This window comes from Myotis brandtii, unplaced genomic scaffold (assembly GCF_000412655.1).
Source record: "Myotis brandtii unplaced genomic scaffold, ASM41265v1 scaffold217, whole genome shotgun sequence".
Classification (NCBI taxonomy): domain Eukaryota; kingdom Metazoa; phylum Chordata; class Mammalia; order Chiroptera; family Vespertilionidae; genus Myotis; species Myotis brandtii.
In genome coordinates, this window is record NW_005358137.1 from 1,858,862 (window position 1) to 1,875,185 (window position 16,324).

The following is a 16,324-nucleotide window of genomic DNA, read 5'->3' on the forward strand; positions in this document are numbered from 1 at the left end:
CACCTTCTCTTCAGTGTAATTTCCAACAAAAATCTTCAATAAAATGAGATTTATTCTCATCCCATAATTTTTCTGCATCAGAAGGACATCCAAACATGCATATATATGCAAAAAGTTGCCATAGTTATTTGGGCATATTAAGAATGATTGCATCGTCAATCATATCTTTCCAGATAGTGTTGTCGATTAATAATCCTCTATGTTTAGCAGCTTCACAAAATGTATCATAAACGACACCTCCTACAGTTCACAGATCAGCAAAACTTACCGCACCTTTTACATGCAGAAGCAATAGTCTAAGGTAATATCGTTCTGGTTCTCTAACGCTCACAGTGAACAGTCTTCCTAACACTTTATTCCTGTCCTTTTGGCGTTTTCTCCACGAAGAATTATTAAACACAGAATGTTGTGGAATCTCCTAATAATAATTATGCACGTTGGAATCTTCTCTATTCAATAAAAACCAAGCCATCAAAGTCGAGTTATGCCTTTTAGCCCTATCTATAACTTCAGCAAAATCATCGGTATGAAAATACAAATTCTGATCATTTGACAACTGAATAGCTAATCTTGTGATTGTATGAGATTGGTCAGGGTCCGGGGTGCAGGTGACCGGGATTCGGGGCTGTCATGGCGCAGACAGCAACCTGACCAACGCCAATTCTCTGAGGAATGGGGCTCCCGCCTCCCTGCTGTCAGGGTCCGGGGTGCAGGTGAACAGGATTCGGGGCCGTCAGGGCGCCAACAGCAAAGTCTGGGTCAGTGTTCATGATAGCTACTGGCTGGTCGTCTGGTCATTGTTCGTTCTGGTTGTTATGCTGTAACGGTCGCTGGGCTTTCATTATATAGGATGTTTGTGTAATTAAAATTATGTAGGAAAAGTTTAATTGCACAGGAAAGTTTTCTATATGTACTACTATAATTTTAAACTTCTACTGAGTAGGTCTAGTAATGCGTGCATTCACCAGTCACCGGGAGTAAAGAAATGCACATGGCTGGGGCGTGGCTTAGTACACGTGGGAACATCAGCCAGCAGGCGCAGGCGTTAAAATTGCTGCTGAAAGTCACACCACTCGACAACAGAACCAATTACCTCAAGCCATGCTGTGTGATCATGTGTTAATCACTCCCCAAACATTGTTCACTAGCAGTGACTCTTGGATTTAAGTATGTAATTATAGTTGTAGATTTGTAATATTTATTCATGTCAGTGAAATTACTACAGTGTTTTTTCCAACATATGGCCTAGTTACTAAAATTTGTTAAAAATGACAGTGAGTCAATAACAAAAAGTAACCTGTTAATTTAATTATAAGCAAATCTTGATTAAAGGTATTTTAAAATTAGCAGGGTGTTAATTTTCACTTACGAGATGCAGATCGGAAATTTTGTCCATTAAATCTGAAGTCCATTAAATTTAGGTCTGCAAAATCAAGGGTTTACTATAGTATTTAGAAAACTGCAAGATTGTGGCTATTATTGAATTGTTAAAGGAAGTTTAAATTATATTCAGGTTTAGTGCTAAAAATATCCCTTTGCATTCAAATTTTGTGATAATTAGTAATTGCACTTGGGTGTGGTATGAGTCATACTTTTTTAATTAATCAGATGAATAGGATAAGCAGATCTGAACATTACCCATTTTACCAAACAAGAGCTTCCTATAAAACTTTCTATAGTAAAGACAGGTATCTTCTCTGAAAAATAACAATGAAGTCATTTATTGTGTAGCATTTTGGTTTTCTTAAAGTAGACAGTTAAAGGAGGAATTCAGTGATTTTGCATACATAGGTTTTATTTCTTAACTGTTCTGCTTGGCCTTTGGAAGGTCCGAGTGACTTTAGGTGGAATAACCGGATCTGTTTGCTCCCGAGGATCAGGCGAGTTCGCCAAGGAGAGGCAGGGAGACAGATGGCTGGCTATTATGTTACAGCCATCATCTGCTGGGCCCTGAGCAAATATTAAGTGAATAATATATATGTAATTGGTGTGAAAGTACAGTTGCAATATTTCTAATTCTTTTTGAAGGATAGCAACTTCTTGAACATTTGTATTTTGTAGAATATATTGAAATGTCTTTGTTTACAGGGTTAATCCATTTTAAACTATTTTAAAGTGAACATTTTTCCCTCATTTTTGACACCACTGTGCAATATTTTGAATTGAAATGGCCTGTAATGGCCCCTTTCTCCCCATAACAACACGAGCACTAAATTATAGCTGTGCAATTATGTAAACAATGGAAATGCTTCCAGAATGAATCCTTCCTTTTAAATTTTCATTTTGTGTAATTGTTGGAAGGTTTGGAACCATAATAAACAAAATTATTTTACACATTTGTCGTTCTAAAGGTCAATTATAAGAGAACTAAAGAAACTACACTATGCAAAATGAATAAACCAATTTCTGTTGCCATCACCATATGTTTTTTTCTTATCACTTACGGTTTTTCCAGTTACTGTGTACATAGCATTCAATTAAAGCGATTCATTTACCGGGCTGAATGTGGTTTGTGTTTATAGAACTGTGCTTTGGAGGAGAGGAAACAACACGCCTCTGTTTGAATTACCTGATTTTTTGTAAGATCGGTGATAAGAGACAGATGTTCTCACCAGTTACTTTCTCATAAACCTGAATGTTTTGATAAACTGCAAATTCACAATTACCATCTTACAGTCTGGTTTTCACATTCGGTGTAGCATGTGTGTGGACTTTCAACCAAAAACAAGAGAAAAATACCAGTTTTGTGGTCTGTTCACTATATTGCAACATTTTGAAGAATGAATTTTATTTCCTTTGAAGAGTTTTGTTTATGTTTTAAACTGGTCAGTTTTCAAGAGTGAACAATTTCTGTTTTAAAGTAAATTTTTCATTGAACTTATTGTTTAGCTTATTGTTTTTAGTCTGTGTAGAGTGTGAAAAAGAAACTAATTTTTGCTACTAGATTAATTTGTTTGGGATAAATTCTTGAACTCCTTAAAAAAATGGAGCCTAGAAAATCTAAAAACATCAGTTCCCTGTTTTTATTTCACCTATACACTCTGGCTAGTTGTTGTAATGCTTTGCTAAGGATGTTATTTAAAGTATTAATTTCTAGAGGTTTTTAATTTCTGGGGTAATGTAATTTAAGAAACTTATATGTGCCACCTTTTGAAATGTTTTAAAATCTTCTTTCTGAATATCAGCAAAACAATAGTTCACATAAGTCTACAAAGTGACTTCTAGAAAGTGAAATCTTTCATAGTCCTTCCATTTGTGACAAAAAAAAATTTTTCACTTGTCAGTCTTTACTTCTGTATGGCCCTTTTCATTTTACAGAGGACTGTGTTCATATCTAGTGTACCATTAGACACAGCTCTCTAAAGGGAAATCATCCCATTTTATGGAAGAGAAACATGAAGCTCTAGACATGCTCTGCCATGATCACATATTCTAGTGGCCCCAGTTCTAGCGGGCCATTTCCCACTGGTGGTCACAATGAAGGTAGCACTAGCATCAAATTGCATGGTGGGAATAATGGCCCCTTTCCAGTCCTTGGGACTCGCCTTGGTAGTACATCTGGAGTGGGTACAGAACTCAGAACCTCTCTCCTATCCTTCTAGGATGCAAACCACTTTTTAACAAGGAGAGCCTCCATCAGACAGCGACAGTTAGCAAAAATTCAGTAGTCTTGGTTTGCTGTTATTGTATTGATCTAAGGGTTATTTTCTGTTTATGAGACAACTTACTAGTTTTCCAGAATAATCTTATTTAAGTTCAAAAAAATGTGTTACTTTGAAAAACAGATAAATAATATTCACTTTGGATGTGGACATGTCAATAGCATGAGGTTGTACATGAATAATTGACATTTGGGAAGCTATGAAGAAAGGTTCAGAGTGTTGAGATTTTTTTATTTTCCCAAAGATCCCCGTTATAGCCATGAAGGTGAAAGAGGATTCTACTGGAAATGAGGGGAGTATTTTGTGGATGACCCTTTACTGGGAAAACACAGCTGCTCCCTTTTGAGTACCATACAGTTTTTCCTAATTTTAAAATGTCTTCACGAAGAGAAAATCTTTGGGTTGTTCTATTTCAGTGTGGATAAGCAAAATTATCAGGTAGATGGCCATAATTTGGCTGACTGGCCATATATTCCCCTCTTTAACCTGCACATTAACCTACTCCAGTGCCATCTTTAGCTGGCCAGGGCAGCACAGGCCCTTGCTTCTCATTGGGGCTCCGTCTTATGTGGGTGGCAGGGCAGGGTAGGCTAGCCATCTGTTATTTTGCACTCTCTTTCCAATCTTCTTGCCCATAGAAACAGGTTCCGTTGATGTGACTGGCCACGGTCCAGAGGTAGGGGGGCCGTGCGACTTTACCTCGGCTACACACATTTCTGCTGTCTTTAGCATCAATGCCAACGTAGTGATTTTTTGTGAATGCCCCATTTACAGGTCATTGCTTTACACATATGAATCTCTTGAAGCAAAATGGATTTCATTTACAAATTTCAGCTTTAGCTTATTAAAGGATTTAGTTCATAATTACCATAAACTTATCCCAGAAAAACATTTTATAATTAAAATTCTGAATTCCAGTTGTGAAAATGGTTTATTCAAGTGTGGGCTAAAGACTTTAAAAATCTATAGTGTTCAAGGCTTAGTTCTTCATCTCAACAGATGGAATTAACACTATAAACATAACAAAGTTAACATCATGGTTGTTTGCATTATTAATCTTCAAATGCATGGCATTCTGCTACCTTGCTAGCCAGGTTTGCACGAATCCTTTCATTGCAGCATATGTCAACAGAAATGTGCTCCCATCTGCTGCTGGATAGCTTGATGCCTGATATTCTGAGACAAGGGCCAGCACAATGCGTACCTCTGTGAGTAATTACAGGTGTGTGGTGAGGAGCCCAGGGCATTAATCAGAGGCTTAATTATGAAAAAGGTGGATCTTTTGTTCCACTCTTGGAGCATGAGTTTACCACACACTTTCTAAACTGCAGCATCCATCTGCTCAGTCCCTTAGAATGTTTGTCTTGGCTGATACGGACGCTAAAGTGTATCAAAGGACGTGATTAAAGCAGGTTTAAACATTAACTTGCAAGAAGTGTGGTTCAGGTTTTTCTTTCCTTCCTTCCTTCCTTCCTTCCTTTTATCTGTTATTCCATCTATTTATCTATCTACCTATTTATGTTTAGCATAGGAAAAAGCTTGCTGAAATTCTAAAACTTTAGTACTTGCTGAACTCTTTATCATACATATATGAGCTCTAATAGAATAAGCATTGTACAGTAATTTGAAAGATAGAATATAAAAACAGCATAATTTTTAGAAACTTAATGAGTCCACTGTGTAAGGAAAAAAAATAGTCTTAAATGTAAAAAACTCTTTTTAGATAAGACAATGTGAGGTTATTTTTATTACAAAGGACTTTTTTAGAATGCGGCATGTTGCTACTTCCTTGCTCTAATTTAATCAAATGAAATTTGGATTATTTTGAAGGGTTTTTGAAATAGCCACACTAAAATCTGAGAAAAGAAACCAGATTTTTAAAAATTTTGCTTCTTGCTTTTTGAGACTAACTATAGGTTGTATACCTACAAGTAACATAACTATAGTACTTTTGCATGTTTGATTAATGTGCATTGCCTAGAACTGCATAAAAAACGTTTTTGGTTTTCTTACTAAGCTCCCTTTGCATACACACACTCACACAGATGGTTTCATAGCTGTGGCCTGACCATGGGTGGCATTAATGCTGTCCAGTGGCCAGTGGCGTCCTGTTCTGGTCTGCCATGGGCCAGCCAGCCACCCACCAGGGAGAGGCTGTGGCAGACACAGGAGCACCAGGTGTCCGGGCGGTTGGTGGCCTGCATGCTGTGAAGAGGCTACTGCTGCACATTGCACTGTACTTTGCAATCACACTTACACTCGGAGCCACACCAACTTCCTGCCCTTGGAGTGTGATCACAGCATTCTCATGGCTCATGAAATTGTTTAATGTGGAACCACCCGATGAATGAATAAAAATTTCCATTCTCTGTCTGCTTTAAGATTTTTTAACGTAACAATATGCTGAACTTTTGAAAATCGAAGAATATGGAAAGGGATATATAAACAGAGGTCTTATTTGTATATTTACCTCAACGCTCCTTTAGCTTGTCCAAGGAGCTCACCTGTAGGTGGAAGACATAAGTGTCTAGTCCCAACGCCACAATTCAGATTTTGGGCAAGTCGTCTTACAGTTTAGTGTCTCGATTCTCTCTCTCTCTTTTTTTTTTTTATATTTTATTGATTTTTTACAGAGAGGAAGGGAGAGAGATAGTTAGAAACATCGATCAGCTGCCTCCTGCACATCTCCCACTGGGGATGTGCCCGCAACCCAGGTACATGCCCTTGACCGGAATCGAACCTGGGACCTTTCAGTCCGCAGGCCGACGCTCTATCCACTGAGCCAAACCGGTTTCGGCAGTGTCTCGATTCTCTTACTTGTAAAATGGTACAATAGCTCTTGGACGAACTCATCTCCGAGTATCCGTTTCACTGAGACATTTCTATGATCTGCGCCCTCGTAGGTTACCACGCAGGGTCATGTGCAGACTAACTGCCTCCTTTGGAATTTTGTTCTTGAAAATGACCGTTGTGTTTTCTCCCCTTCCCTTTTAGGATATCTTAAATACCATTATAAGGCACTGTCCGCCCCGCTTTTTCTCCCTGGGTTTGCCTGGCTTCTCAATGCTGGTGGGGGACTTCATCACGGCTGCTGCCAGGGTCCTCGGGACAGACATGCTGGCGGTGAGTATGACAATGCTCAGCATTCACACTCCCAGGAGGCTTCACAGTCGCTAACAAGGTTCAGATTTCTCCACTCTTAACAGGTGTTGACTCATTAGTGCAATGTGAAACTGGGCTCTCGGGTAGATGCCCTGGCAGCTGATGTGTGAAATTGTAGGATAAGATGACACACTGCTATTGGAAAGGCGTTTCATCAAAAGGCCAGAGTGTGAAAAATCATCCTCACTAATATTTTCAGCACATTCACACAGTCAGAAGCAGGACTTGTCTCTTAGAATCTTACTAGCATTTGCTAGTAAATGGCACAGGCATAGATGTCTATAATAAAGAGAGAATTTTAAGTTTCTATTATCAGTAATGTTTGTTTTTCATTATTTTCTTGGTTATTAGAAGTCTAGTAAGAACTGTCTTCTTAAAATGTTAGAGCATAAAGAGATGTCCATAATGAAGATAGAATTTTGAGTGTACATTGTTATTTTCTTTGTTAATCCTCACGCAAAGGTATTTCTTCCATTGATTGTTAGAAAGAGTGGAAGGGAGGAAGGGAGAGGGAGAAAAAGAAAGAGAGAAACATCAATGTGAGAGAGACACATCGATTGGCTGCCTCCCACACATGCCCCAACTGGGGATCCAACCTGCAACCTACGTACATGCCCCTGACCAGGAATCGAACCCACAACCCTTCGGGGCATTGGCCGACGCTTCAACCGCTGAGCAGCACTGGCCAAGGCGAGTGTACATTATTAATAAAGTTTTTCTCATTATTGTATGAGTTGTTACAAGTCTAGTATAAAATGTTTTTAAATGTTAGAACACTAACATTTTAACTAGAAAATGAATATATATTTTCTTATTAATGTGCAGAATTCCTGTACTAAAAAATTAGAAGAAAGTAGACTGACTAAATGGGTATTCAGAGCTACAAAAAGAATTTATTTATAATCTCCACATGTACCTCACCTACTAAGGCAGTGTCTCAGTGTCTTTCGAGAGAACAGTCTTATATATTTAAATTTAAAGGGCTTCTCACATTTGTGCTCAGTATAACTGTTACTTTTTCAGATTCATTTTTTCCTCTTCAAATGGTGTAAACAAAATTAGCTTTACTGGTCTACCATGGTCCACCCTTGCTTGCTCGAGCTCCCCCTGCCGCTGCTGTTCTTGTCGGGTCTCCCATTAGTCCACTGCTGTCTCCTCAGCCACCTGCCCTAGTCTCCAGGCTGCAGTGGGAGCTGTTGCCTGAGTGCTTTTCATCTGAGATGTTCAAGGCACTTTGTAGAACTTCTGCCACACAGGCCTGGCACCACATTAGAAAGCAATGCCTGCCATCCAGAAGAAATTTGTGATTGTTGGTGATGGAGCCTGTGGCTAGACTTGCTTCTCATCATTTTCGCAAGGCCCAGTTAGTTCCCAGAGGTGTGTATGTACCTACGGTGTTTGAGAACTATGTGGCCGATGTTGAAGTGGATGGAAAGCAAGTAGAGTTGGCTTTGTGGGACACAGCTGGGCAGGGAGATTATGATTGCTTGAGGCCCCTCTCCTTCCTGGACACCGATGTTATACTGATGTGTTTCTCCATTGATAATCCTGATAGTTTAGAGAACATCCCACAAAAATGAACTCTGAAAGTCAAGCATTTCTGTCCCAACCTGCCCATCATCCTGTTTGGGAACAAGAAGGATCTTTGGAATGATAAGCACTCAGGGCAGGAGCTAGCTGGATGAAGCAGGAGCCGGTAAACCCGGAAGAAGGCAGAGATATGCACATAGCATTGGCGCTTTTAATTACATGGAATGTTCAGCAAAGACCGAAGATGAGTGAGGGAAGTTTTGGAAATGGCCATGGAAGCTGCTCTGCAAACCAGACATGAGAAGAAAAAATCTGGGTGCCTTGTCTTGTGAAACCCTGCTGCAAGCACAACTCTCATGCTGTTCAACTGGAAGTGCTGTTTATTAGCCTTAGTGTATGATTACTGGCCTTTTCCTTTTATCTACTAGAGGCCCGGTGCACGAATTTGTGCACCAGTGGGGTCCTCACCTGGCCTGCGGGATCGGGCTGAAACTGGCTCTCTGACATCCCCCGAGGGGTCCCGGATTGCAAGAGGGCACAGGCCAAGCCAATGGACCCCACCGGTACACAGTCGTGGCCGGGGAGTGACTCGAGAGGTTGGCCAGCTAGGGAGGGACAGTAGGAGGGCTCCAGGGCATGTCCGGCCTGTCTCACTCAGTCATGATTGGCTGGACCCCAGCAGTAAGCTAACCTACCAGTCGGAGCGTCTCCCCCCTGGTGGTCAGTGCACGTCATAGCGACTGGATAACTGCCCCCTGGTAGTCAGTGCACATCATAGCAAGCAGTTGAGCGGCCTTAGCATACATTAGCATATTATGCTTTGATTGGTTGAAGGGACGACCGGACACTTAGCATATTAGGCTTTTATTATATAGGATAATTTACCTAAGATTACAAATCAGAAATCATCTTGCTACCAGTATTTAGAAGCCAACCATGATTATTAATAATGTCCAACCCACCTGACCACCGGGTCCTCTGACACTCCTCTCACAGCCCTCCTCGGCACTCTCACCTGACACACCAGGTGCAATTCAAGGAATTTCTTAACTTCTTGCTTCTTTCTAGAAAGAGAGTAAGGCTGTAACTACCTCATAACTAACATGTCTTGCCTGTCATCTGTCAGCTGCAAGATACCCTGGTGAGTCACCACTTCCGAACTTCCTCCTGAACAGACTTCATTGGCATAGCTCTGGAGTGGGCATCCAGTGTTTGCAAATTGTGCTCAGCCAGCCAGTCCAGGACTTTTGTTTGCTGGGATATTTTTTATTACTGCTTCAGTTTCATTACAGCTTCTGCCTATTCAGGTTTTCTCATTCTTCCCGATTTAGTTTTGGAAGATTATGTGTGTCTAGGAATTTGTCCATTTCACCCAGGTCATCCAGTTTGTTGGCATATGGTTGTTCATACTATGTCCTTACAATCCTTTGTATTTCTGTTATGTCACTTGTTATTTGCCTGTTTCATTTCTGATTTTATGTATTTGGGTCCTCTCTCTCTCTCTCTCTTTTTTTTTTTTGATGAGTCTGATGAAAAGTTTGTCAATCTTGCTTATCTTTTCAAAAAACAGCTCTTGGTTTCATTGATCTTTTGTATTGTTTTTTTGTTTTATTGTTTTTTTAGTCTCTATGTCATTTATTTCTACTCTGATCTTTATTATTTTCTTCTTTCTACTTACTCTGCACTTTTCTTGTTTTTCTCTTTATAATTCTTTTAGTTATAGAATTAAACTGTTTATTTGAGCTTTTTCTTGTAGCTCGAGGTAGGCCTGTAATGCTGTGAACTTCCCTCCTAGGACTGCTTCTGCTATTGCTTATAGATTTTGGGTTGTTGTATGTTCATTTTCATTTGTTTCCAGGAAATTTATGATACCTTTCTTGATCTCATTGGTAATCCATTCATTCTTACATACTATTTAGCCTCAATGTGCTTGAATGTTTTTGAATGTTTTTATTGTAGTTGATTTCTAGTTTGATGCCATTGTGATCTGAGAAAATGCTTGATATGATTTCAGTCTTCTTAAATTTGTTAAGAATTTTTTTTTCTAGCATTTAAGAATGTTCCATGTGCACTTAAGAAGAATGCCAGTTTTGGATGGGATGAAATGTTCTGTAGATATCAATTAAATCCATCTGATCTATTGTATCATTTAAGTTTGCTGTTTCCTTGTTGATTTTTGTCTGGTATAACTATCCAGTGATGTCATTGGGATGTTAAAGTCCCTTACTATGACTGTATTGCTATCGATCTCTTCCTTAAAGTCTTCCAAGACTTTAAAAAATATATATAGGTACTTCTATGTTGGGTGTCTATATATTTACAAGGGTTATATTTTCTTGTTGTAGCAAACCCTTTAGAATTATGTGGTGACCTTCTTTGTCTCTTTTTATGGCCTTTCTTTAGAAGTCTATTTTGTCAGACCTAAGTATTGCCTTGTTAATGTTTCGGGAAATTGTTCTGTGAATATATTTATGAGGTTTTTGTTTATTTTTGTTTGCTTATTTCTGTTGCTAGTGAAATAGACAGTTAGCACAATCTTTAAACATAAACAGGCCATTAAAAGTGCTATTGCTAAGGATGTAAAAGAAACTGATCACAGGCCATTGAAGAGGTAAAGAAAACCCAAAACTGTTGTTGATTTGAATAAAGAAAAAGCAGTTAGCCTGTAACAGCATTTTGGAGGCGTGATAAGTGAAAAAGCTAAGATGCTGCATGCCAGCTTCCTGAAAGACACCCCTAGAATGAGTGCTGGAAGTGATTCATTTAAGGCTAGTAGGGGGTCGTTTGATAAAGTTAAGAAAAGAAGTATTTCTTATAGATTAAACAATACATTAGACATGTACTGTTTGCTTATAGATTAAACAATGCACTAGACATCTAAAGCCAAATATTATAATTTTACACCTAAGAAAGGTTAAAACGGAATCATTTGGGGGTCTGGTACAAAGTAATTCAATTTATTAGTACATTATTTCTAATGGGAAAAAATGATTCAGTCTTCGAGCAGATTGATTCTTGAACAGCCTTCTGGAACTGAATTAACACGTTGAGGATGGATCACGAGAATTCTTGCTTCATATTACACAGTGTTTTACAAAGTTTCATACTTTAAGAAGATATTAGCTTATAAGAACATGTAATAACTTTAAAATGCAATGGGTATTTAATTTTAAAGCGTGCCTTTAACATTTATGTACAACCTTTTTTGTACTCATTCAATAGAAACTTATCTGGCCACTGGCTAAAGCTAGCACTAAAACTACTGGTCCACAATGTGTTAAGTTCAAGAACTGAGGTTCCACTGTATACCTAATTCCAGTAATGACAAACAAGTGGTCTCGTACCTCACTGTATGTCAGACACTATATTTTGCTAAGCATTTCTTGGTGAAATGGGAAATTAAGTAGATGGTGTCTTCTCTCTTTCTCTACCTTCTGATAGCCCAACCCCTTTTCCTTTTGAATTTTCCTTAACCGTCTTTATAGCAAAACTAATATTAAGTTGATATAATTTACCCTGCTTTGTCAAGAACATAAGATTAAAAAAAACCCACAAAAACGGAAAGCAGTCATGAGAGAGTCAATCGGCAGACCACTCACAATGCTTGTTTATATCCAAGTATAGTGATATTTTTCATTCTGTGGAAGTTAGCTTTTTCATTTAGGCAAACCTCTCCTGCTTAAGTAAGTATTCACCTGCAGGAGAATAACCAGGCATAGTTTGATGTTTTTTATCTAAGATAAAATAATTACAAAGATTCCCTTTCATGGTCATAAAAGAAGTAAGACATGTTGTCTCTTATCTAAAGTTTCTAACTTATAAGAAGAAAAATGTGTTTCCCTTTCCTGTGTGCAGGCCCCTCGTTCAGAAGCTCTCACCATTCTCGGTTCTCTCGTCTGCTTTCCCAACGTCTACCAGGAGATCCCTCTGCTGCAGTCCGTGCCGGAAGTTGGTGAAGTCATCGCAGGAACCGAAGATGTCAAGGTACATAATGCAGTTGACTAAATCTCAAGTTTAGAACTTTGCCATTCTAGCTCAATGGCTAGCTATCTCTTCCATTATTACACAGTGACCTGCTTATCTGAAAGTTTTGCTATGTCAAGTAAATGTTTCAATAGTTGTGTTTTTTAGAGGGCTGTTTTAGGGAGGTTAAAGGTATGAGATTCAGAGAATACTATAGTTAAAACGGAGAGGTTCCTCGGGTATTTTTTATTAGATCTGTTTATCATGCCTCTGGGTGATAACTATGTAATGAATCATCCTTTATAATAATTTTATTGGTTTAATTATGCTGCGTTAGCACATCAAATGAATTTATTTAAAACAGTAATTGAAATAAGCTACATATTCAATTTCATTGCCGCCCTGATTAATTCCTACTAATAAATTGAAATTCCAAATTATTTCTTAGAGAATAAAAGTAAACATTTGTTCTCTCCTCCGCTGATTTTGGGGCAAACAAAAGTGCATTTTAAATCTCAGAATCAATCAATCTATCTACCTGTAGTATATAATTACAATAATTAATTGAGTGTGCTATATGTAATCCAATTAAAGTAAAAGAAAACCAGGGATTTCCTATCTGGATTGAAATTCCAAATTATTCCTTAAAGAATAAAAGTAAACATTTGTTCTCGCCTCCGCTGATTTTGGGGCAAACAAAAGTGCATTTTAAATCTCAGAATCAATCAATCTATCTACCTGTAGTATATAATTACAATAATTAATTGAGTGTGCTATATGTAATCCAATTAAAGTAAAAGAAAACCAGGGATTTCCTATCTGGAAGTCTCGCTGGCTTTGCTACATTTTTGTTGTATGTCCAGGAATTCTGTTCTCTAGACCAGCTCAGTTGCCCAGGGGCTCCCCCTGAGTCCCATAGTTCCTCCCCCAGGTTCCCGGGTCCTTTAGGAGCTCCTAACTGCCTGGAACAGCCAGAACATGCGGGATAACAACTACTAAGCAGAGTTTTTATTTTACTTAATTGTGTTGTTGGTTTTTTTTAGCATTACCTCATAAATATTTTACTGAAGAATGCCACAGAGGAACCAAGTGAATGTGCAAGGTAAATGTTGAATAAAATGTAAACAATTTTTACATTTTTATGATACACATTTGTGTGTTAACACAATGTTACTAAACACATTCTTTCACATTACCCTTACACACACTAAAAAGTATAACAAATATTATATCAGGAAAATGCTTCACTTAATTTTTTCCAGTTTCCACTATGATTCCTTCATTGAGTTATGATTTATTTAGAAACATATTTCTTAATTTCCAAACATGGTTATTTCTGTTTATTTTTTGCTACTCTTGAGTTAATTGCATTGTGGGTCAGAAATACTGTCTGCCCTGATAATAGTCTTAAGAAATTATTGAAATTTGCCTTATGACCCTGTATGTAGTCAGTTTTTGCAGATGTCTCATACATGCTTGAAAAACAGTGCATGTATACACTGTTCTCCAGTTGTTGGGTATAGTATTCTTGATGTGTCTCCTTTATTAATTTTTAAATAATGTCCTTTAAATATTCCATAATCTTTTTAATTTTTTTTATCACTTGATCATTTACTGAGAAAAATACATTAAAATCTCCCTTGTATATCTGTTCATTTTTGTTATATATAAATTTGAAGCTATGTTATTAGGTGCAAAGAACTTGAGTTAGATCTATAGTGAATTAAATCTTTTATATTTATGTAGTGACCCTCTTGATCTCTAAGGGTAATTTTTTTATCTTAAAGACCCCTAGTCTGATATTGATCCAGCTATTTTTAATAATAATTTCTATCCTTTTAAATTTAACCTTTTTGTATTCTTCTCTTTTAAATTCTCTTTTTGCAAAAACTATGGATCTTTCATCTTTTTTTTAACTTTGCTATTGTCCCTTCCCAGTATTTCATTTTCTCCCTTCTCTTGCCTTCATTTTTCCCCTCTCCTTTTTTTCTTTCTTCCTCCTTCCCTCCTATTCATTCTTCTTTCCTTCCTTGTTTTCTTTTTCTTTTTTCTCTTTCTTTTTTTTTTCAGATTATTTTCCCACATTCTATTTATTACACCTGTTTTTTTGGAAGTCATAGATACTCTTTCAGTTTTTTTTAGAGGTTACCTTAGAAATGTTAATATGCATACTTACCTTACTAATTCTGAAGTTAGTCTATCTTTACCCTCAGCATTGCCAGTTCCTTAAAACGCAGTCTTCTGGTTTTGCTTCTCCACCACTACACCTGCTCTTTCCCTTTCTCCTTCTTCTCCCTAAACCTCTGAATGTTAGAGTGACTTGATTCTTCTCTCCCCATGACCTTCTAGATGTTTTTATTCATTCTAATTAGAATTTAAATCCCACCTACCTGCTAATGATACTGAATTTATTTACCTGGACCCTACTGGGAACCCATGATATATTCAGGCTTATATATTAAACTGCTTGGATATCTCAACTTAGATGTCTTAACATATCCAAACTTAATACACTGTAATGAACCACTGAGTCTTCTGACTGTCTCCCAGACTGCATCTTAGTAAATGGTACCGTCGTCTAACTACGTTTTTTAATCCAGAAGTTTGGAGAAAATTATTTATTTCTCCTTTTTCCTTACCCACCATATTGAACCCTTCAACAAGTGTTGACAGTACCTTCTTTTCAAACCCCTTTTCTTGAGTGTAGAGAGTCAAATTTCTTTAGAGTCATAAATGGGATAGAAATGTTATGATATGGTCAGTCTTTCTTAGTTGTGTATAAAAGGAATCAGATAATTAAATTAAGGGAATGTAAGTGTAGATAAACATGCAGGCTGAAATATGATTGAGATTTCAAATAAATGGAGGAGACTTAAGAAAGAATATAGTATACTTGTGAGTGATGATTTAGAAAAATTAAGACAAAATTAGAAGTTTTGTTGTATAAATTGGACTGGTATGAGGTGGTAGCAAACAAGAGAGTATAGTGGAATACAGCAGAAGGGTGAAGGCAGTATTGCCATTAGCTAAAAAAAAAAGTCTTGATAAATAAAACTCATTAAGGATCACAAAGGACATACTTGGGATACAGAGAATCTTAATTGGCAGGAAAGCCTAGGCATGAGGGATAATTGAGAGTATTAGAATTGGAAGATGCTAAATGGGAATGTTAAATGATAAATTTCAAAGAGAGAAAATAGCATGGAAGAGCTCTTACAAGCTACTGTGGCTTTAAAACTCAAAGCAAGCGAGAGTAGTTTAGATTATAAAACCATTTTATGGGTCACAAATGTTCTCTATAGTGCAAAGCTAATAGTTACAGAGTAATGCAGGTCCTAGAAATGAGAGATCTTTGCCCTTAACAAATTACCTTTGACAAATAGGTTAATGAGTTGTAAAAAAACCATTTGTATACACACACTCCTAAACATATACACACATGCACACAAAAAGAGAGTCCCTTAAGATGGTAAAAAATGAATTTTTTAATATAATTCCAAGTTGTATAGATTTTAGTGGATTGAACAGAGTCTGGGTTAATCTGGGGGAAAATAAAAAAGTGTAGAGTACCTGGGAATATAGAGTGCTATATGCAAACCAAGAATGCAAAGTACAGTTTCTAGATGAGAATAAGCAAAGGTATTAGGCAAGAGAAGAGATAGATTTAGACAGTTCTGTACAGGAAGGACTATCCAGGGTTAAAATAGTGTGGAACTCCTGATAATGCTGGTGTTGGAGAAACAGAAATGGCCGGGCACACCTTGTAAACTGAGTTGCACTGCTTTACTGAGTGAATTTTGGTAGAAGGTGACACAATCTTCAAAGGGTTTTTAATATGTTTGTTCTGATGCACTTAGTCTATCCTAATTTAAAGAGATGAGAATCCAATGAAACTGGTGGTTTTAAGACCTCAAAATATATTGATTTTAATTGTGGATTTATATTGAATACAAATGAACTTTCAGTGTAGAGAGCTGAGCAGTATGTCCATTGTGATTGGCACTGGA

At 37.5% G+C, this 16,324-nt stretch overlaps 1 protein-coding gene and 1 pseudogene across 4 annotated transcripts in view; both read left to right on the forward strand.

Annotated features, from left to right (window-relative positions):
* The window catches only part of RALGAPA2 (Ral GTPase activating protein, alpha subunit 2 (catalytic)), a 274,630-nt gene that overhangs the window by 130,797 nt on the left and 127,509 nt on the right, over positions 1–16,324 (forward strand). For all 4 annotated transcript variants that reach the window (XM_005865977.2, XM_014539482.1, XM_014539483.1 and 1 more), the window contains 3 exons: positions 6,657–6,785; positions 12,210–12,338; positions 13,361–13,419. In XM_005865977.2, coding sequence (XP_005866039.1) covers positions 6,657–6,785; positions 12,210–12,338; positions 13,361–13,419 — 317 coding nt within the window. The remainder of the gene's footprint in view (positions 1–6,656; positions 6,786–12,209; positions 12,339–13,360; positions 13,420–16,324) is intronic.
* Positions 7,732–8,757, forward strand: LOC102260901 (annotated as a pseudogene).